General features: G+C 34.1%; 1 protein-coding gene across 13 annotated transcripts in view; it reads left to right on the top strand.

Annotated features, from left to right (window-relative positions):
* The window catches only part of OXR1 (oxidation resistance 1), a 359160-nt gene that overhangs the window by 303887 nt on the left and 30907 nt on the right, over window positions 1-24366 (top strand). For all 13 annotated transcript variants that reach the window (XM_053929506.2, XM_053929507.2, XM_053929508.1 and 10 more), the window contains 7 exons: window positions 2275-2382; window positions 3290-3403; window positions 5611-5763; window positions 10304-10488; window positions 14230-14987; window positions 18020-18188; window positions 22681-22843. In XM_053929506.2, the coding sequence (XP_053785481.1) occupies window positions 2275-2382; window positions 3290-3403; window positions 5611-5763; window positions 10304-10488; window positions 14230-14987; window positions 18020-18188; window positions 22681-22843 (1650 nt within the window). The remainder of the gene's footprint in view (window positions 1-2274; window positions 2383-3289; window positions 3404-5610; window positions 5764-10303; window positions 10489-14229; window positions 14988-18019; window positions 18189-22680; window positions 22844-24366) is intronic.

Genomic DNA, 24366 nt, shown 5'->3' with positions numbered 1-24366 from the left:
CTCATGCCTTAATCTCTTTACATTTTCATTACCTTGAACCTGGTCTACTGCAGTAGTATTATGTTTGTTTTTCAGCATTCGTTCTATGGCCTCATTAATGCTAGACCTGTTTCCACTAATCTAAGATGCCACTGGGGCCATGTAACTTTCTTGTTTTATAAGTATTGCTGGTTTTTTATTACTTTTATCACCTCATTTCATGGAATCATTGTTAGATCAAAATGTGTGATAATTAATAAAAGTACTTTGTAAAAGATAATTGATAAAAAGTATTTTGTAAATTTAGATGTTACTGCAAAATAAAATTTGTTTACAGAGAGCTTTTACATATACTGTCTCAATAAGGTAGGACATAAATCAACTCATTGCATAGACAAGGTTTGCACAGAGGAAGGAAGCAGAACTAGATTATTACCTCATATATTTGGCATAACTTTGGTTTTATAAAACCATTAAAATATATTTAGTTATTGTTTTTACACCCACATATATACCTACTATTCCTGACTTTCAAAGTCTTCTATAGCATAATTCTAAATGCCTGTTTAATCTCATCCTTTTTTTTGAGATTTAACTAGCTACTTACCTTCCTAAAATCTTAAATTCATGAGTATACTCTGGATGGCTTGGAGAAAGAGACAGTATCCTACAAATATGTTTTATCCTTTTCTGTCTTCAAATGTCTCATTTCTGAACTCTTTACTTTGAATGTTCTCTTCTCTCTGCTGCTCAAATTCCTATCCCTTCTTCCAGATCTTGCTTTAAATCTTTTCTGTAAAGTCTTTCCTGAACAATATGGAGCAAATATGGTGCTCTATTTATACTCAGAACTTCTAGTACACTTGTTGTGTCATTTATAGGACCTTTTTTGTCTTATTTTCCAATTAGATTGTAAATCTCTTGTGAACTAAAGCCAGTTAGTTGCGCTTAAATTTGTTCTCTACAAAGCTCTCCTAATGCCTTAGATGTAGAGCAGAGGTGTCAAACTCATTTTCACTGGGGCCACATCAGCCTCACGGTTGCCTTCAAAGGACTGAATGTAATTTCAACTCCTTAACAGTTAAGGAGTAGTTACATTTATACAGTCCTAAAATTATTTCGGCCTGACAAAATGACTTTTTCTTTCAGGATAATTGGCAGAATCCCATGACTTAAAATTTATATAATATGATCATTAAAATATATTAATGATTCAGAAAGAGATTGCTCAACTTTGGTTCAAATATATTTTCTTTTTTTAAAAAAAAGATATCATTTACTTTTAGTTTGGTTTGCAGGCTGGCACTCAATCTACTGAGCCACATCAGGCAGGGCCCTCATTTACTTTTAGAGGGAGAGAAACATCGACTGGTTTGCCTCTCCTACGCCCCCTGCCCGGGCATGTGCCCTGACCAGGAATCAAACGGGCAAACTTTTGCTTTGTAGAACGGTGCCCAACAACTGAGCCTCACTGGTCAGGGCTCAAATATATTTTCTAATGTATACATTTAAATGGCAGAATCTATACATAAGATCATTAGAGATAGCAATTTAAGTTTAAAACAGGCATACTTTTTAAATTTATTGGGGTGACACTGCTCAATAAAATTATATAGGTTTCAGGTGTACAATTCTATGTTGTAATTGTATGATGAATTCTGTATATTGTATTGTGTGTTCACCACCCCATGTCAAGTCTCCTTCCATCACCATTTAGTCCCCCTATGCCCTCTTCTACCTCCCCCCACACCCCTGTCTTCCTTTTGGTTATCATCATACTCTTGTCCATGTCTGTGAGGTTTTTCTTTTTCCCCCCTTAATCCCTTCACCTTTCCACCTAGCCCTGCAATGGGGCCTCCCATCTGACAGCTGTCAGATTGTTCTTTATCTATGATTCTGTAAAACAGGCATATGTTGCTAAAATAAAATCGGATATTTCTAGAAGTTACATGTTTTAGAAACTTTTTAAAGAAATAGTATATTGTTTTAAAGTCTGTGTAAAATAAAAATCACTTGTGTTTTATAAATTATATTTTGTATTTTGAAATCGCTTAAAGTAGAGGCTCACATGTAATTGTAATGTATTATGATAAAGCATATACTCTATCATAATAAGTTGAGATCATTTGCTAACAAAACATAGAATTTCTCAAGTTATCCTGTCTCTAAAGATGGAAATACAACTTGTTAATCAAATTTAAGATTGGTCCATAAATATATTAATAATCAGTAAACCTCCTAGGTGACTTTTTCTATTTTAACAGATTAGAATAATTTATGTTTTCTTTTCAACAGGTTGAATCAAGGGATTCGTTGAATAGTATATCGCTGAAGTTTGATACAACACCAAATGAACTTGTTCAATTAAATAAGTTATTCTCCCGAGCAGTTGTTACTGGACAGGTATCTTTTTTTAATGCATTGGTGTTTAGAAGCATTAAGTAACAATACAGAGAGCATTCATTGCAGCAAAGCTAATAATTGAGAAAATTTAAGAATAATAATTTCATGCATGGTTTGAACAAATCAGATTTTTTGTGGAAGATTAACTGTCACTTGTATCCAAATGAATTTTTCTTAATACATATTGAAAATTATTTTGAATTGTCTTTTAAATTTAGTTTTAAAGAGCTTCTTAAAATATCCAAAGTAATACATGCTAAAAAATTCAAACATTTTTAAAGATTAAGTTATCCTATCTCAGACTTTTACTTTCTTTTTCTAGAAACAATCACAGTTACTAATTTGTATCCCCTTCCAGAAATATTCTAGCCTTTCTTTTTCAATTTAACTTGGACTTTGGAAAAAATTTTATATAAGCACAGTATGATCTCAGAGTTTTTCATTTGTGGTGTGTTGCACTGTACTTATATATTTAAGTTTAGGCATTATAAGCTACTAATTATTTCTACTCTTTTGCTATTGTAAACATTGCTGTAGGGAACATATCTTCTTTTTCTTTATATACAGATATTTTTATAGAATAAACTCCTTGAAGTAAAATTGCTGTAATGATACGTGCATTTTAAATTTTGCTAGCTATTGCAAGATTGTCTTTTAAGAGGAACTCTCATAGTATAAAACAATTATTGTTTCCCCATCTTATCCTTGACAGTATGTATTATTAGACTTTCTCTAATTAATTTAAATATTTGTTTTCTTATTTTATTAGAATTATTATGGTAATAAATATTTTTTTAATCTGAAGATTTTTATTCTTTCTATTTATTGCTGAAGGTCATTAATGGTTCTTGCTAATAAATCACCATCTGATCATTCACATTTATTTTGTGTGAATGTTTTCTTCCAGGTTTTATATGTTCCTGATCCTGAATATGTCTCCAGTGTCGAGAGCTCTCCATCCCTAAGCCCCATAAGTCCCCTGTCACCAACATCTTCCGAGGCTGAATTTGATAAGACCACTGTAAGTGTCCCTACTTTCTAAAGATACTATGAAGCAATTTTAGTGTACATGTATATATCATCACGTTTTTTAGTCCTACTTTGACTATTGTTAAACAAAATGTTACCTTTTTTATTGTTACTTAAATTTGTAAAACATTAAATCAGACAGCTTGAATTAATTTACTATTGGTGGTATTGGTCCAAGGATATTCACCAGTTCAGTCTTATAAATACCATGTAATAATTTGATTAAGGAAGAAGTTTTATCTAACAAACATGAGAGTGTCATGATAGGAAGTTCATGTTCATTTGATTTTTATTTCAGTTTCTGTGAATATTTATATAGTACTTAGAACTCTTGAGTTCATTTTTGACACACTGTCTTCTAAAAAATAATTTATTATAATCTTAATCATTCTCCCAAGTATTAATCCCAAGTAATTAATAATGGGTTAATTTAGCATTTTTAAGGAACCAGTGTTTTATATAAGTTATTTTACAAATGAATTTCAAGGGACCAAACTTTATTTAATAATTTTGAATAAAATCTCTCCAAAAGGAATATATTGTTGTGCCTTTGCTGCGTAAATTAATACTACTCATTTCCTGTTTTCATAATGTTGTAAGGATTATGTTTATATGTAAAAGGCTCTGCCTGCATGAAGTGGCTGGGCTCCTGTGCGAGATTCTCTGTGTTGCTCTGCTGACTTTAGGAGACATTGTTTTTCTTGTTTCCCCAATTTGCACCGAAAGTTTAGGATACTAAATGGCTTACTAGTAATAAAACACAGATTATCAATTTTAATTTGCCCATGGATTATTAGGTGTTATTCATCTCTAAGCTCTAGTATTAAACTAGTTTTACATTTTTCATGAATTAAAGTACATAATACTATTCATAACTATTTTCTTCTTGCCCAGAGATATGTGTGTGTGTATGAGAGAGAGAGAGGGAGGGAGGGAGGAAGTGGTGTCTTTTTCAAGTGTTTATTAGTTAGATATCTTATTTGCATAAATATGACAACACTGTACTTTAGAATGTAATCACATGAAAAGAATATACATGTTAACACTTAACTCTCATCACTGATGAGAATGAAAGTCTGATTATAATGATAGGCATTAATGATAGGCATTGCTGGGCTAAATGATGGAAGAATACCTTGTTGAACATGAACATGGGCATGGCATTTTCCCAAGAGACTTAAAAAGAGATGTACTTACCAGGGTCAGTGACAAAGGAGCACAGTGTAGCGTTAGGTTACTTTAGCTTGCGTTTTAAACCCTAAAGCAGAATTCTGAAAAGCCTTGACTGCAGCATCTTGCCTGACTAGGAAGCTGTGGGACCCTTTTCTGTCCCTCAGTTTTACCCCAAATTTGCCTACCAACTAGTAAAATAAACCCCCTTCTATTTTAATCATAATCATATAATTCATTGATATCTTGAAGTTATATACCTGAAAATAGACATTAATTACAAGTAATAGCAGACTTGTAAGAAGTTAAATATTTAGTTAGAAATGTCATGACAGAAAGAAGTTAAATATATAGTTAGAAATATCAGGACAGTTTTAAGAGGCTAAATATTGCATATGCTTCAAGAATTGTTCTCACATATGCCATCCTTAAACTAGTCACTAACACACCTTTCTCCCCGCTCTCTCTCCCACTCCCTACATCCCACTTCTTATTTCTCTCTCTATGTATATATTATATTTTTTAAATGCTTGTTCAGTGAACAGGTTCTGCTAAATTCCTAGGCATCACAGACAAGCCCTCTACTTTTTCTTTGCTCCCAACACCTGAAGTATACAGCAAATGGCCTTATCAGTATCAGTGGTTTAATTCGGAAGCTACTGAAAGAAAGAGGGGGTTGGGGAGAGACTGTCCAAGTGTCTTTGTGTTTGGTATTTATATGTGTGGGGCTGGGGATACAAGAAATGTAGTTTTCGACCTTCTCCAAAAGACTCATATGTATATCCCCCATTAAAGGACCATTGAAAATGTAAGTTGTAAGTGTAAGCTGTGTTAGAGATCTTTACTGAGTGTGAGAACATTGCCATTCGTCCCTGTATTTTTTACATAAGAGCATTTTGGACTGACCTCCAGAACGTGATGAGAAGGAAGAACACTTATTGAGGAAAGCTATTCATTGGACTTTAATAATGTACTTACTTTTATCCATTTCTCTGAAGTACTTTCATTTCTTCCTTTCTTTCCTTAAAGAATCCAGATGTAGTCCACCTGAAAGAAACTACTCCCTCCTCTACTTTTACTGGTATTCGACCTGCACGAGTTGTGTCTTCGACTTCTGAGGAGGAAGAAGCATTTACTGAGAAGTTTCTAAAAATTAATTGCAAATATATTACCAGAGGCAAGGTAACAAATAGGACCTTAGAAACTACTTTTAATTATGCTTTATTTATTACTAAAATATGACAGTTTGGCAAGTCACCCACATCAGCAGGTGCTTAAATATTTTTAAAAAAGTATTAGTGGAACTACTAGTTTGAGTTAGTGTGGACTTTGCTCATAACTAACAATCTGGTGGTCTGTTGCAAGTTGTTAAAAGCAATGGGATGTAACTAAATTTACAGCACTCGGGTGCAGTTAACTTGCTGTTGGTAGAATATCTCAAAAAGCTGATACAAAGTGACTGCTCTTGGGCATTCTTTGAAGTGCTAACCCTTGCAGAGTTAGTCTAACACACGAATAGGAAGATAACTACATAACTACCATTTATTGACTACAGATGCTAGAAACTGCTTTTTGGTGTTTTAATAATTTTACCAACTCAAAATAATCCTGTGCAATAGGTGGTCCTATTCCTCCTTCACAGGAAAAATAAATAACAGAAAAGGTTAATAAATCCAAGTCTCTTTCGTGGCCATAATGCAAACTGAGTTTGATTCTGTGTTTTATATCCTATACCTTTCTGCTTTACTAAACAAAGGATACCAAGTCTGCAGAGGGAATATAGTAAAGTAACACAGAGTTAGAAAATAAACTTCAGGTACTGCAAAGAATTTCTTCTTTGGCCCATGGAATTTTTAGGGTGTTTAGTTTCTAAACATTTGGGGATTTTTAAAAATATCTTTTTTCATTGAGTTCTAATGTTATTCCATATGGTTAGATAACATGCTACTTTTGAAGGCTTAATATAAGACTTATTTTATGGTCCAGAATGTGGTATATCCTGATAAATATTACATGTGTACTTGAAATTGATGTGTATTCTGCTATTATTGGGAGGACTGTTCTGTAAATGTCAGTTAATTCAAGTTGAGTGATAGTGTTCTGTATTCCTACTGATTTTCTATTTATTCTATCAGTTATTGACAGGAGGATATTGAAATAATCTCACTATAGTTGTCTGTTTCTTCTTTCATTTTTGTTTTTGTTTTGTGTGTTTTGAAGCTTTGCCATTAGGCATAAAAATGTTTAAGATTATTATATTGTCTTGATGAATTGATTTATTTCATTATTGGTTATATTTTTGCTATGTAATCTACTTTGTGGATACTTACAGTCACATCAGATCCCTTTTGATTAGTGTTAGCATGGTTTATCTTTTTTGTTGTTTTACTTTTGGCCTCTGTCTTTATATTTAAAATGTATTTCCATACCTTACATTAGAATCCACTCTTTGTGTTGTACATTCTGTGGGCTTTGACAACTAATGACATCCACCCACCGTTACAGTATCATAGAGTAGAGTTTCATTGCCCCGAAAATCCTGCACACTCTGCTAGTCATTTCCCCTGCTCAACCCCTGGAAACTACTAATCATCTTACTGCATAGTTTTGCCATTTCAATAGTTGAGTGTCCCGTAGTTAGAGTCATACAGTACGATCGTAGGATTTCACATTGTCTGCTTTCACTTAGCAGTGTGCATTTAAGAGTCCTCCACATCTTTTTGTGACTTGGCAGGTCTTTTTTTTTTTTAATTGCTGAATAATAATTCACTGTGTGGATGTTATGTATTCATCAACTGAAGGACATCTTGTTTGCTTCAAAATCAGGGCACTTATGAATACAGCCACTATAAACATTCACGTGCAGGTTTTTTTGTAGACATAAGTTTTTACCTCATTGGGGTAGAAAGGAGTGTTGTTGCTATCAGTAGTTCTAGATCATATGGTAAGATTATCTTTAGCTTCTCGAGAAACTCCCAAGATGTCGTCCAAAGTGGTTGTACCATTTTGCATTCCTGCAGGCAGGCAGTAAGAGCTGCTGTTGCCCCGTGTCTGCACTAGCATTCACTGTTGTCAGTGCTTTAGGTTTGAGCCATGCTAACTGGTCTTCAGCAGTAACTCATTGTTTCAATTTGCATTTCCCTAACGACTTACAATGTTGAGCATATTTTTATAAGCTTATCTGCTATTCTGCATCTTCAGTCATTTCTTTGTATTTGAAAGATCTTTTCATTGGGCATAGAATTTTAGATTGACAGGCTTTTCTTTTTTCTCAGAATTTTAAAGATCTTTCTTTCAGAAATCCACCATTCTCTAGCTTGCATTGTTTCTGAAGAGAAGTCTTCTGTTGTTTTAGTATTTGGTGTTCTCTACAAAATATAATATTTTCTTTGTTGCATTTAAGATGGTCTGTTTATCACTCATTTCGAGCAATTTGATTTGATGCGCCTTGGTATTTGTTTCTTTCTTTCTTTGTTTTGCTTGAGGTTCATGTAGCTTCTTGGATCCATGAGTTTATAGCTTTCCTCAAATTAGTAAACTTTTGGCCATATTCAAATATTTTTTTCTCTCCCATTCTCCCCTCTTCTTTGGGAACTCAGATTATGCATGTTTAGGCTTCTCAAGGTTGTCTCTCATAGACCCCTGGTACTCTGCTCTCTTTGTTTTGGGCAATTTCAATTTCTATATCTTTATGTTCACTATTGTTTTTCTCCCATGTCTGACCTGCTGTTCTATCTAGTGTATTTTTCATCAAAGTTCAGGGTGGATCTCTTATATTTCCATGGTCCCTACTTACTTGCATAATCTTTCTTCTAAATTCTTGAACATATGGAATATATAACAAGGTATTCTTACATTGTATATACTCTACTCCTGATTATCTATTTCTTGGATTATACCCGGGCAATGTAAATGTTCCTACAACATACTTTACCGTCTCTCATTGGCCTGAGTTGGCATGTGATCCAGGAATACAGACTGATGTATGTTAATCTATTTAAAATATTAATCAAAAGATGATTAAGTGATGGTTTATATGAAATTACTTATTTAGGTTGCCCATGGCCTGAACAAAAAGAAATGCTATTCATAGTTTCAGATTGATTCCCTTTCCCCACCAAAATGAATATATTTTCTCTCCAGTATTGCAGACAGTTACTGTAAATGATAAGCATGTTTTATTACCTTGAACATTTGTAATAGCTTTTTTCCACTTGTGCTTAAGTCACCATTTTTAGTAGGATTTTTTTACTTGATTATTTTAAAAAATAGTTTTATGTTCTTAAACCAAGTAAATTCACAGAGCTGAGCATGGAATTGGAAGGAGGGTGTGATACCAAATCAAAAGGGATTGAAGTTTTTCTTTTTCTTAATAAAAGCAACAAGACAACTTTGAAGTAACTATTTGGTGTATTTTTAGAATTCTGTCTGGTTCTTCATTTTTATACTTTCAGAATATAGTGAAATGGGAGTTTGAAAAAATGGATTAAGGTATCATGTATTTGGCACTGGAGTTGAAGCGATTATGTAGTTTGTTACGCTAATGTGGAGGGACTGTAGTAAAAGCACACACTGCCTGCATTTTGAATCTTGTTCTACCACTTATTAACTAGCTGTGTTACTGTTTTTGGCCAAGTTGTCCAGTCTTTCTCAACCTTAATTTCTCATATGTTTGCTCATCTCAGAGTTGATTTTGATGATCAAATGAACAATAATGTATATAAAGCATAATTCATACAAAGCATTCAGTAAATTAGCTAATATTAGTGCGATTGACTTCTTATGGATTTTAGTTTGCTCCTTGTAAAGTGAGAGGGTCGGACTCCTTCTGCCAATAGTGAATATTCACTATTTGTGTAAATGTATTTCAAATTTCATATATTTTACAATTAAATTTAAGTGATTACAGTATACCTGGGAGGTCATCTAATCTACCTAATTTTGTAGATCAGAGGTGTCAAACTCATTTTTACCAGGGGCCACATCAGCCTCGCAGTTGCCTTCAAAGGGCCAAAATCATTTTAGGACTGTATAAATGTAACTACTCCTTAACTGTTAAGGAGTTGAAATTACATTCGGCCCTTTGAAGGCAACTGCGAGGCTGATGTGGCCCCCAGTGAAAATGAGTTTGATACTCCTGTTATAGATTAAAAATCTGAGGCCCTGAGGCTTTGCTTGCTACTCAAGGTCACATTCCGAGGCAGTATCAGTGTCAAATGAAAAAGATTTTTTAAAAAGATGTTTTAAAAGAGATTATACTATTTTCCTTTTATAGTGGATTAAATTGTCAACATTATTTATTAACCTGCATTGTGTACATAAAACTATATTTGGTACCTCTAGTGAGGGAACAACACAGGAAGCAGCATGAAAATTAATGTAAAACATGGCTCATGCCTTAGAGTAGTTTACAGTCCCTTCTTACATCACTGCCGTTATCTTGCTGGTATAGCTCAGCATTTTACTGAGGTTGCAGATTTTATACCTGACTGTGATTAAGAGTGAATATAATTTTCATTTTTATTTTGCCTCCACTAAAGAGGAGAATTTCCTGGGAAAATTTGTGTTTTATTAATATTTCCATGAGAATGCCTTAGTGCTTGAATGTACTGGTTTTATTTAGTAGATGGCCTAACATCAGAAGAAAATTAGTAAAAATAGCTAGAATACTTTTCAAAAATTTAAACTTTGAAGATTAAACATTATTTTCTTTTTATCTTAGGGCACAGTCAGTGGTGTGCTGCTAGTTACACCAAATAATATAATGTTTGATCCACATAAAACTGACCCTTTGGTTCAAGAGAATGGCTGTGAGGAATATGGGATCATGTGTCCAATGGAAGAGGTGATGTCAGCTGCAATGTACAAAGAAATTTTGGATAGCAAAATAAAGGAATCCTTACCCATGTAAGAGTGTTTTTTATACTCCTTTGCAGTTTTATTGCATTTAGATAGTTGACCGTAGTCTAATACTCTTAAGTATTTTTATTATAGCTGCTTTTCATTTTATTAATAATGAAGCAAAAATATCTGTAGTGTTGAAAAGATTATTCTCAATGCACTTAGAATAGTTAGGAGTTGTTTTAGGTTTATGTTTGTATATTTGGTCAGAGAACTGGATATTTAAAAGTAACCTACAGTAATAGTTTAATGCAATGTTTACTAGTTTTTTTATTCAGATGTAGCATTCAGAATTCTAAATTATTTATATGAATAATTTAAGGTGATTTAAGTAATCACGGGTAGCCTTTTAACTTTTCTCACAAGAGCCTGCAGAATCTGGGTGGGACTTGGGGAGGCCACGTGAACAAAAACCTGACACTGCCATAGCCAGAGCAGCTTTCTGCTTTTGATCTGTTGCTTTATATGTTTGCGTCCTGCTTTCTCAGAAAAGTGTAAAGTATGGGGGAGAAGATCCAAAAATTGCACAATTATAAAGAGTTAGCCTTGGAATATACTGGTCAGGGGATGTGTGGTTATCTGACTGTGATTCAGGTAACATGTGTGAGACAACAGGTTAGCATAGCCTTTGCATGCAGTGTCCACCAAAGGACTGACTAGAGAGAAAAGGGAGAAATATGAAATAAAAGGAGAAGCTTAAAAGATAGGTATACAAAGAAATAAAGAAGTAGAAAGGAAGGAAATTGATATGCAAGAGACAGAAACTCCCGCATTTCTCCATACATGACTGTCAACAGTTTAAAAACTGGCTTCACTTTAACTGATTCTGAAATACACGAGGTCTGTCTAGAAAAAGTCCTGTTATTGTTAATATAACGAGAACAAGTTGTGTGACATCAGTGTAACCTGGCAGCCAAGGAGAGTGGACTGGAATACACACATTCACACTTCACTGTACTAGTCAGTGGGGGCGGTAGATGCCATTGAGTGAGCATGCGCACTGTGTGACCATTGCATTCAAAATGACTAAGCAAGTAGAGCAAGGAATCTGCATCAAATTTTGCATTAAGCTTGAACATTCCTCCATGGAAACTATTCAGATGATTCAGAAGGCTTTCGAGGATATTGCAAGAGTGCAGTGCAAATAAAAGTGTGGCACAAACACTTCAGAGGTGGTTGCGAATCTCTTGAAAGTGATCCACATTCTGGAAGACCTGCAACCAGCAGAACACCTGAGAATGTTGAACATGTATGGGCTGCAATTAGCAAAGATCGGTGACTGACAGTGCGAGAACTAGAAGCTGATCTGGGGATTCCAAAAAGTACTGTGCCCGAGATTTTGACACAGGATCTTGGCATGAAAAGTGTTGTGGCAAAATTTGTTCTGCAGCTTCTGCTACCAGAGCAGAAGGAACGTCGTGCCATAGTTGCTGATGATGTGATTCAAACTGCTACCAATGAACCAGATTTCCTCAAGAAGGTCCTAACTTTGAAGGGAACTTGAGGTGTCATTGTCCTATGTACAGTGTTTCTTGTATTTTGTATCTTCTTCAATAAATGATTCTGCGTTTCATAGTACATGACTGGATACTTTCTGGACAAACCTCGTATATTCCTGTATTAGCCCACAGGGATGATGAAGGCTGTTTTAAAATTAATCTTGTGGGATAGAACTAACTTACAGTAGAGAGGAACAAATTATTTTTGTTTGTGAGGTAGACTACATGAGTTGTTAAGACACCTGTGGAGAATAAAATTCCTTATTCAGGAAGTCTTCATTATACCTTTCACTCAATAGATACTATTTTGGCTTGATAAACTCGTCTTTCAAGATAGAGATAATTCCTAGGATATCCTCTAATGTCAGTAATTTTTATAGATCATCAAAGTCCGTTTCAGCAAATAAGGATTATTGGAGTGGGTAGGGGGATGAGACAAAAGTAAAGGAGTAAAGGATTAAATTAAAAGAAACAAGATTATATAGTATCAATCATTGGTAAGATTAACTTTCTGTTGCCCTGCTTTTCCATTTGCATTATATTTTGGGATTCTCTTAGGCTGAGTGATCCATAATTATTGTACAAGGATGCTATGGGACTCCTTCTCTTGCAGATCACTGTTTTATCATTCAGAATATTACCTGGAAAGACCATGCATTTGATCTTAATATTTTTTAATATCTTGAAAAAGAAATAACATTCAGTTCTTTTTTATGAATTGATTAAAAACAGTATTTGTGACAAATATAAATGAAGTGGTATTTCACAGTAATGTCATGCATGGCAAAAATTAGGTGTAAGATTTGATTTTCTTTTAAACTACTTGGGAAGTTATTTTAAAGGTATTTTTTCTGTAACTATATTCATCAGTAGAAGCGTCTTTGGCATTAATAAGTGTTTAGTCTTTTGGCATATTAACACTGAAGGTTACAGCACTTACAGATATATATATCCTATTAGGTTTGTTACTTATATCTTACCTTCTCTAAGGGTCTTATTAAATGTACATGTACAGTTTCTCAAAACTTTGCCAAATTCCAAGACCTATATACAGGATAGGGAAAAAGTAGGTTTACAGTTCTAATGGAAAATAATACAATAATTAATAAATAAAAATACAAGAATAAACTGTTTCCCATACTCACAGCTGTAAACCTACTTGTGCCCTACCCTGTATGCAGTACGAGTGGATCACCAGTAGATGACACTGTTACATATTTGAGAGCACAAGTTAAAGGCTTTTTAAGTGTTTTTAAGGTGAATCAGATACAAGAGGCAGAGATATGCACTGGACTTCAACTAATTAATACTTTTTGTAAAAATAAATTGTTCCCATCCTAATCATTATAGAAAATTTGAAAAATACCAAAATGTAGACTACGAAGAAAGGAGTTAGCTACACTATCCAGAGACAACCAATTATTTTTATGTTGAATTATTTTCAGTGTTTTTATTTTCAAAATTGCATAAATGTTAATAGTTTTTCCACTAAGAACTCATGCAGTTTCCACCTATCAGAAACTATTTTTAACTGTCATTTTAAATTGCTGAGTTGTATTTCATGCTATAAATGTTTGCACTACCTCCTTCTGGAACTTAGACGTTTGAAATTACTTACATACACAAATGCCATTAAGCATGGAAATCTAGATGCAGTTATAAACCATTTAGCTATCTAATACCCAACCCCTTCAGTTGAACAAGTTCTCTTAGAATTTTTACTACGAAATGTTGCTGGTAGCCTGAAGAATTCCTGCAAGTACTTTTGCCTCAGTTCTGCTCAGGTTGGTTTTCAGCTTTGCATTGGAGCTCTAAATTTTACTTTAATCTCTACTTAGTTGTAAATAAGCACTGTGCGTGCATGTGTGTATAATATCAATGTATTCCTTTACTAAGACATTTAAATTTTAATCAAAATTTTACCTAAGCTAATTTTTCATATGCTATCAGTGAATAAATTTTAAGTTAGAATTTTGCTTCACCCAAAACTTACATCATTATCTTCTCTTCAGGTGTATTCGGGAAATCTTACATCGATGTTTCCCGTATCTTAAGCAATTGATGTAAAATCTTAACTATTACTTAGCCTATTTGAATAAATCAAAATTTGTGATATGCTGTTAGGAGACATATGCTACATCCTTTTAGAAAAGCCTATTTTGGAATATTAATTTAGTGGTAAGGTTCGTGGAAAATAAAAGACTACAATTTTAAAAATCTAATAACTTACCATTTCGTTTACTGACAGAGAAATATCAGATCAGTTATCAGGAAGGGACTTCTGCCATTCAAAGAAAACGACAAGAAGTAATACTGATGAAATAGACTCCAGAATCCGCGAGGCGGGTAACGATAGTGCCAGCACTGCTCCTAGGAGCACCGAGGAGTCTCTTTCTGAAGACGTGTTCACAGAGTCAGAACTCTCTCCTATACGGGAGGAGCTTGTCTCTTCAGATGAGCTGCGACAAGGTAAATCCTCTGGTGCATCATCAGAGTCTGTGCAGACTGTCAGTCAGAGTGGAATACAGTGTTTGGCAGCCGTGTCCGAGTCTGCCACTACTCCCGATCAATTAAAATCTGATTCTGGACATTCTGCAAGTGAAGCTGGAGCTCTTTCTCTTAAAACTGATTTAAATAATCTTGAAATGGCCTCTAAGGAAGGAGATCAGCCTACAGATAATACTCAAGAAATATCAGGCCCTAAAGAAGAATGCATAGATATAAAAGGTAATGCAGACCAGGATTTTCTCAATGAGAATTCACTACACCGAGAAGAGGATGAAAAAGAAAGTATACCTTGTGGGAAAGCAACAGAATTCAAACAGAAACAAACTGTCAAAGGAAAACAAGGAAAGGAACAAAATCAGGACTCAGAGACAGAGGTAGAGGAGCTACGGAAACTCTGGAAAACCCATACTATGCAACAAACTAAACAGCAAAGGGAAAATATTCAACAGGTGTCACAAAAAGAAACTAAGCATAAAATAGCAACTGTTGATGTAGAAGGTAAGTGGTAAAGAGTATGTAAAGTTCATATTGTTGCATATTGTCTCCCTCTTCCTCACTGACTCAAAAGCTGTTCCATCTTAGGCTGCTCTGCGGAAGAATCTAGTGGCTGCTGTTTCTCTGGGGCCAAGCATGATCCTCTCTGGTTTCTACTTTCTTGACTTTTCTCATCCCACAGGAGATTATACATATAATGAGCATCTTTTCCACCATGTTTAAACATTCCCAACTTACCACATTCTATTATTTTAAAACAGTTTATTTCTTGAAAATGCATACAAGCTCTGTAATACCTTTGATTTCTCCTTTTTGCTTTGTTTTTGGCGTGTTGCCACATTAAAATGTCTTTTTTTCATTGTATATATAATACCCTAATTGCAATTTGTAATAGATAAAATTGTAATCCCATCTTTTTAACAAAGTACGATTAGACATAAAATCTATTTTTTCAATTTGTCCAGTATCCAGAAGTTCTTTCATTGTTTGATTAAATGTTTTCCTTTAAACAGAAGCATTACAGATAAATTAAAACACCACTTTCATTTCCAGTTTTGTTCTGGTGAACTGTTTACTTACGGAAATTACAGAAATAGCCTTTTATGCCTGATATACAGTGCTTCCGCTTAATAGGTTAATGGAGTACAGCTCCAATATCGTAGGTAACATTTCTTATAGTCTGTTGGAATAGTGATTCCAGGCCAATCCAGTTTATACATGAAATTTCTTTCATTTTTTCAAAATTCAAATTTTTATTATTAAAATATACATAAAATAAAATTTACCATTTTAACCATTTTTAAATGTAAAATTCAGTGGCAATAAGTACATTCACCTTGTTGTACAGCTATCACCACCAGCCATTTCCAAAGCTTTTTCGTCTTCCCAAGCCTAAACTGTACCCATTAAACAAAAATTATTCTCCCCTTTCCCAGCTCCTGGCAATCACCATTCTACTTTTTGTCTCTATGAATTTTTGTCTCTAAGTACCTCATGTAAGTGGAATCATATATCTGTCCTTTTGTTTGTAGCTCATTTCCCATACATAATGCCTTCAGGTTTCGTCTATGTTGTAAAATGTGTTAGAATTTCCTCCCTTCTTAAAGAATAATACTCCATTATGCATATCACGTTGTCTTTATGTATTCATTCATTAATGGGCATTTGGGTTGGTTCAACCTTTTGGCTTCTGTGAGCAATGCTGCTGTAAACACTGGAGTACAGATACCTGTTTGAGCCCCTCCTTTCAGTTTTTGGGGGGCATATACCCAAAAGTGGATTTGCTGGGTTCCGTGGTTATTCTGCGTTTAATTTTCTGAGTAACTGCCAAACTGTTTTCCACAGTGCCTGCACCATTTTACATTTCTATCAGCAATGCACGTAGATTTGGTTTAGTTTTTTAAATACTGAATTTTCTTTCTATCGTCTTAGATATTCTGAAGACCTAAAGATTAGATTCAGTAAATGCTAAGAAAATCATTTACTCAAAGCAAACTCTATAAAAGATTGAATATTTCTTCCTTTGTAATATTTTTCTTTATTCAGAGCTAATAAATGTCCATTAAAGATGACTTTTTTTTAAATATAGAGAATTTTTACAAAATTCATAAAAATTACCTGGAATTCATCACCTAGAGATGATCATTATTAATATTTGGTACATTTATCTTTGAACTTTGGTGTGTTATGTATATATTCATATACATGTACAACTTTGATGTTACTTGTATGTATGTATACGTGTTTATTTTTTATATGAAATCAGAATTATGCTGTATATAGTGTTGTATTTCACTTTTTTCACTGAATATTTTGTCATTAATGTTTCCCATTTCCATATTATTAAGACATTCAATTGTTATTAACAGTTCCTATTTTTAAGATATTTCCTATCTTTGGTGCTATAAAGAATGCTGGCAGGAATATCTTTATTGATATCTTTGTGTCTGATGGTTGCCTTATATTTAGAGTCTTTGAGAAAGGTGGAACAAGGGGTTCTGTTAACCAGTATTGTGGTAGACCTCTCACTGTGGTGGGTTGGTTGGGGAGAGGCTCGGTGATGACAGACCACTGAAAGGAGAGAAGCTGGTAGGTATGTTCAGACAGAGATCCCCCATTGTTGCTGTTTGGCGTCCTCCCCTTTTTTGTGGGGTAGGGCTGTGTGGTAATTAAGTATCTGATTTTAAGTAATTTAAGAGTCTAAAATAGGGAAATATTCCTGCTCTTTAATGAATTCTATAATAAAACTTCAATAAATATAAAACTGGAATATAACTGGGATGGATGGTAAAAGTTTATTTTTTAACCATGTGCAAATACTTAGGCTCACATTATGTGCCTTCCACGGTGTTACACAGAAAAAAGCTATGGCTAGTACCCAGATTTCCTGAATGTAACTATGTATTTCCTCTACACTATGATGCCTTATTAAGCTAACTAATGTCCAGATTTCTAAATTCAACTTTATAGTCAGACCCTTGATGCCTTATGTCTGACTCTGTGGTTGGGAGAGTCAGTGATAATTCAGGCTTAATAAACTGTCTAAACAGTTGGCTGGATCTAGCATAGTGCTGACTAATCACACCTTAATATGTATGTAAAAGCTTTAAAATCTTTTTAATTAAATTTTTCTCTGTAACATTATATTAAAGTAAACCTTTAAAAATTCTGTAGACTTATTTGGTTATTATTCTAGAAAGCTGATAGACAATGTTCAGAAGGCTGTATTTGTATATGTAATTATTTTAGTATGGTTGTTACAAACAAAAATGTAACAAGAGTTCCTGAAGCTTTGACATTTTTTCCTGATCTTTAGATATAATTTCAGTTTATAATGTGGCTGTTAGTTCATTAGTCTTGTTGTACCTATACTTTTGAAGGAAAAAAATACAAGTTAAGAGAATTCACCTGAGTGCCAATAAATTGAAGTATTAGTCTGTAATTATTTGTCAGAAGCTTGGAGATAAGCATTATTTAATTTAAATTATTTAAGCATGGTGTATAAAACTTGAATAAACAGTGTGTCTCATTTCTAGGTTCGGCACTTTTAAAAGAAAAGAGAAGGCATCAATTACATAAATTCTTATGTCTCAGAGTTGGAAAACCAATGAGGAAAACTTTTGTATCCCAAGCAAGTGCAACAATGCAACAGTATGCCCAGAGAGATAAGAAACATGAATATTGGTTTGCTGTGCCACAAGAAAGGTAAAAAAAAAAATATTGAGATCCTTTGAATTAAAATTATTTTCCATATCACTTACCACCAGTTACAAAGTACTTTCGAAATATATAGTTTACGATTAAAAGCTGACATTAAATCTGTTGAAAATAATTTAGCTCCTATTTTATACTCTTTAACTCACCCCACTTTTAATGTTACTCTTTTTTGTGATTTCATGCAAAAAATATGAACATACACCTAGTTTTAGTAGTAAAGAAACACTTAAAATGTCTTAGAGCAAGAAGATTCATCAAAATACTAACTGGTATGGCCCCTACCTCATGGCAGGTGATGATGAATGATCCATTTTTTAAAATCTCCTCTAATATTTAGGGTATACCTGCTATATACGTATCACTCACTATTACACTGATTTTTAAAGTACAGGGTCTGGCACAAATAATGCCCCTTTTTTCTTACAAAATCATAAACATGTAATTCTGTAACATACCAATATCACTCTCAAGCACACCTTATGACATTTTAGGTGGAATGTTCAAATTAAAACTGTAAATTAGTACACCTACATTGTTACCCTAGCAACCACACTCAAGCAGGCATTACTTCTGCTGGACCTTTTGTATATAGTAGACTCTAACCATAACAGTTTGCCCCCCACCATTATCCATTTAAAAATACTTGAACGTACTCCTCTTTAACAGAATTTGCATCATTACTTTTTCTCTTTGAACTTGTATTTCTGTTATGCCTTCTCGTAGAATCTTATGTTACTATATTTTTATTCCCCATTATATTTCTTTGCAACCAATCACATATACATTTATGTGTTTGTGTGTGTGATACTGAAATTACATTATTTTAAAATTTTCTGTGACTGTTGCTGAAATAGTAATGAGTCTGAGGTTTACCCTACATGACGTCTAACAAGTTGGTCTGCCTCAGTTTAATGCATGCTGGGAGAAAACACGAGTCCCAACAACAGCAGTAGTCAGAGTACCAACATTTGGGCGAGTTCTCTGAGCCTCAGTTCCCACAGGGTGATGGGAAGAAGGCCAGGTGACAGATGCATTATGCCATGGGTTATATTACCGAAGAGGAACTGTAAGTTTAGGGAACCTAAACCTTTATAATGTACGGCATGCATGGTTCCCCTTTGCTCCTGAGTAATACACCGTTTCTACGACTGCTAAGACTGCTGCACTACGTTTATTGTGCTAACGTACTGAAAAGATAGGGCTGAACAGAGGTACTCAGTACCTCTGTTACAGGACATGCAGAAATGCAAAACTGTCTGTAAAAAGCTACATCATTCCAAATGTTAACTAATCTAGAAGAAAATTTTATTTTATTACAATTATTAATAACAATTGATTATAGCAACATAAATTATACATTTTCATAAGTATTACACATAAAAAGTAAAATGTCCCAGGAAGTGTCTTAATAAAATAGATGGGCCATTCTCCCAGTTAATTTATGTATAAATTGATGAATGGTGTTTATTGAAGGGATGAGATAGGATCCAGCCCCTTCCTTTCTTTCTTTTTTCTTTTAGGTACTGAGAAGCTTTGCTTATTAAAAAAAAAAAAAAAGAAAGAAAGTCTGTGAGGTTGCAGTGTATGTTATAATAATGTCATTCAATTCTTTAAACGTGTTTCTATTTATATTCCAAAAATTACTTGATCTTCTTTTATCAAGTATGTTTAGTGATAATCAATGAATAACTTCATTGAAAACTTCAGTTTTATAGAAAGCAGTGAATTAGAAACCATCTGATAAGCAAAAGGACATATAACGCAGTCTTTAGAATCTTTTCTTAATACCAAATTTGGGGGGCCTGGAAGTTTTTAAGGGCATGTACCATTATAAAGTTCTGGATAAATGAGGATATGCTTTTTTTTTTTAAATAAGGTATAAAAAAAGTGCTTTAGTGCTTTTAGTGAAAGCAGAGAGCAGGGACTCTGTTAAGATATCATTAACACTTTTCAATCAAATTAATATGAGTGAAGAGTAACACTTAGAAGACAAAGAAATTGATTCCCTTAGAAGTATCTTAAGTGTTCACCTCTTGGGTACCGCAGGTCCTCTGGGAGTCATCAGAGTGGAGTGAGGGTAGCTCCCCAGGCTAACGCCATGTGGGAAGAGTGCTTCACTTAGGAAAGATGGCATCTGTGGGTGGTGCTGGACATTAGTGGCTGTCCCTCTAGTCCTCTTCTCGGAGCCTCACAACTCAGCCTCTCCCTGTGTAACTTTAGCACCCTCTGAGCCACCGTCCCCCCACTGAAGCCCAATAAGAGCAAGATTTTGTGTGTTATCCCTTTCAGACAATGCTTGGTTTTCCAGCAGTTGTCCTTGCCCAGGCAGACAGAGTCCCCACTGATTTTCATAGCCAGTTGTTATGTGGGCTTCTCTTCCCAGCACTGGAGCTCTGAGCCAGGGAGCCTGGCATGGGGTTGAGACCCCTCCTCACTCATCAGAAAGGTACCTTTGCAGCTGAGATATCCCTCTGGATTTTCAACTGCCCTTTCATTTCTCCATCCCTCCTACCAGTCTCAAGGTGGCTCCTTCTTTATATCCTTAGTTATAAAACTTCTGCTCAGCTGGTCTTCAGATAGTTATCCAGGTTGATTGTTCAGTAATTTAGGTTATAATTTTGATGTGGTCAAAGTAAGTGCGTGCAACTTCTACCTACTCTGCCATTTGGATCAGGTCTCACCTTGCACTTTTATGTTGTGTAGACACTTTTTCCTTAAATCTCATGAACCAACCTCCGCTAGCTTCTTATTTTCTTTTGCAGCTTCCTTACGTCTCTCAGGCTTCGTTGAACTAAAGATAGCTAAGGGCCTTGCTCTGGATTAGACTAGAACACACTAAAGCTTTATTCATATCATTAATAAGGGTATTTTACTTTCTTATTATTTGTGTTCACTGCAGTAGCACTTTCAAGAACTTTTCCTTTGCATTTACAACTTGGCTAACTCTTTGGTGCAAGAGGCCTAGCTTTTGACAGGCTTTCCTCTCCAAGCTTTATCATTTCCAGCTTTTGATTTAATGTGAAAGGCATGGAACTCTGCCTTTTACTTGAACACTTAGAGGCCATTGTAGAGTTATTGGCCTAATTTCAGTATTGTTGTGTCTCCGGGAATAGGGAAGCCCAAAGAGAAGGAGAGGGATGGGGTAATAACTGGTTGGTGGAACAGTCAGAATACACACATTATTTGTAGATTAATAACCTACATTACTTGTAGATTAAGTTTGCCATCTTAAATGGGGGTAGTTCATGGCCCTTAAAACCAATACAATAGTAACATCAAAGGTCACCGATCATAGATCACCATAACAAATATAATAATGATGAAAAAGCTTGAAATATTTTGAGAATTACCAAAATGTGACACAGACTTGAAGTAAGCAAATGATGTTGGAAAAATGATGCCAGTAGATTTGCTCAGTGCAAGGTTGACACAACCTTCAGTTTGTTATGAAATATCCTGAAGCCTAGGTCAGCAAAGTGCAATAAAATGAGGCATTCCTGAATATTACATCTTTAATTAAAACTAACTTAAGGATTTAGTTTTTTGTCATTATTGTTGGCTTTATTTTAGTTTTTACATGGAACTTCCCATTTTTTTATTGTCCTTGCACCTTGGCTAATGTTCATTAAGAATTAGTATTATTAGGATTTTGAACTTCATTATATACATGTAATTTATGAAAATTACTGTTTTGGTAGAGACAAATTATCTGAAAGATGGAACTAAACACCCTCTTAATATGATAGCTGCCAGCTAAGAAACAACATTTTAAAACAATTAAATTGAAAACAATTTCTGGAACCATTTTTATCAATTGCCATATGGTAGTTGAAAATTTTGTAAATTAAATACAAATTTAATTTTCATGCTAATTAAAGCCAAGAAAACATAATTATTTGAAATGTGTATTTGACTCAACTGTGTTTATTTGGGTTTTTCTTATCTTTTGTAGCAACAAACGTTACTATTAGATCATTTGTCTCTGAACCAATAATAGACTGTGTGTTCCTGGTATCATTTAAAAGTTAAACATATCAAATTTCTATTAACTTGGGAAAATTCTGTGTAATATCCAGGTTGCAAATAGGCAATTTATAAATTGTTTACATGTATTTTAGATAATTTGATCATTGTGTGAATGATGTCAATATTTTGGGTTCAGTTTTCCTTCCCATCACTAGTTGCTTAAAAGAGAAAAAATATTACCATGGACAGCACCCAAGCTAGTCAAAAGCATGCCAAGGAAAATCTTGTTATAGTTTTCTCCGAAAAACTTGATAGAAGACAGCCAAATAAAAAATTTTAAGTTAATGCCTTGCTGGTAGTAGGTTTTATCTTCTTTTTAAAATAAAGCATAGTATATTATGTGTATATGTTACATTCTCAAGTTTTGCAAAGATGTTTAACAAATATAATTTTGCAATTCTAGCTTAAAGCACAAAAAACTAGGTCTGTTATTAATAGTCACTTGTTCTAACAGGACAGACCACTTATATGCCTTCTTCATTCAATGGAGTCCAGAAATATATGCAGAAGATACTGGTGAATATACCAGAGAACCTGGATTTATAGTTATAAAAAAGATTGAAGAATCTGAAACAAATGAGGATTCCACTAATGAAGCAGCAGCCCGAGAATGGGAGGTAAGGAAAAAACTGGAGATTTCACTGATCTTTTTCCTTTGTGTGAATTTAGAGCTTTATGGTAGTACAGGAAGTACATGAAATCCTGATACAAAAGAATACTTTTTAAAAAGGTTCACTCTCCATGTATATATGTGTTTATTGAATGACTCTGACCTAGTAACTTTGGTTCATTATATTTGCCCTTTTCTTGTTTTGTTTTAAAATACTAGAGAACCAATGTATCAGCAATAAAATGACTTAGTGCGTGTTAGAATAATATTCTTTGCTATTTTACTATTTTTTATGAAACATTTTTTCAGATCTGATTTATTACTATTATCTCCTACGTGGAGCAAGTACAGTAGTCATTTAACACATTTGTGCAAATTAGCACTCTTCTGAATCTAAACCATACATTATCTCAACATGAATGTAACAATAATGCTAGGGAAATAAGCTGATATTAATTTACAAAATAGTAAAAATGTTATATGCTCAAATTTAATGAACTTATCTATATGGCCAAATTAACACTCATCAACTTTTTATAACCCCTTTCAGATACATCTTTTAATATTATATGTGTTTACATGCTTTGTTTTGTGGAATTGATAGGGTGGCAATTACGGGTTTATCTGTTGTTGCGATTGCCTGGATTAATCTCTTCTTGACACATTAGACAATATAGAGCAGATGCTAAAATGTGATAATAAATGGGATCAAATTTTGTTATCCATTTGGTGTTAATGTTCGTGGTTGTCTATGTGATGTAAATTTGTTGTGCATGTAGTTAACATGTATAATGATTGAAAATATACATGGCATGTCTTTTGTTTAAAATGTGAACCTGATTTTAAATGTCCAATCTGTGTAGTATATACATCCGTTTCTACTATAACTTTAATATAATTGAGAGAAAGAGGTAACATATATTGAGTCCACATTTTAGGTTCTTGTAACACTTAAACCAACATTATTAATCTTCTCAACAGCTTTATTCACCATAGCCCCAAACCAGAAACAGCCTGAATGCCTGTCAGTGGGGGAATGGGTAAATTTTGGAATATTCATGAAGTTCCAAATAATATATCAATAAAAACAATCCACTGGCACAGGCAACATTATAGATGAATCTCACACATAATATATGTACTAGGAGAAGCCAAGCCAGGGAAAAAAAAAGAGTGTATACTGTATAATTCCATTTATATAGTGTTCAGAAAGGAAAAACGAGTCAAAATTCAGTCAAGCTACTTTTTTCTGGGGGTTATTGGAGATTATTCTAGGGGCATGTGGGAACTTCATAGTACTGGAAATGTTCTGTATTGTATTCTGGGTGATGGTTACATGGGTATTGACATATATGGAAAATAATCCCTGTGTATTTACAACTAGCTTTAGGAGGCTTTTAAAATAGCCCAGGTGATCAAAGATATGCACCTGTACTCAGGTAGCAACAGTAGAAGGTAGAGTGGAAGGAGATGAAATACAGTTTTTTGAAAAAGAATTACATAGCTAATAAGATCAGATTTAGTAACACC

The sequence above is a fragment of the Desmodus rotundus genome, chromosome 8 (assembly GCF_022682495.2).
Source record: "Desmodus rotundus isolate HL8 chromosome 8, HLdesRot8A.1, whole genome shotgun sequence".
NCBI lineage: Eukaryota > Metazoa > Chordata > Mammalia > Chiroptera > Phyllostomidae > Desmodus > Desmodus rotundus.
This window is presented reverse-complemented; position numbering and strand designations above follow the sequence as displayed.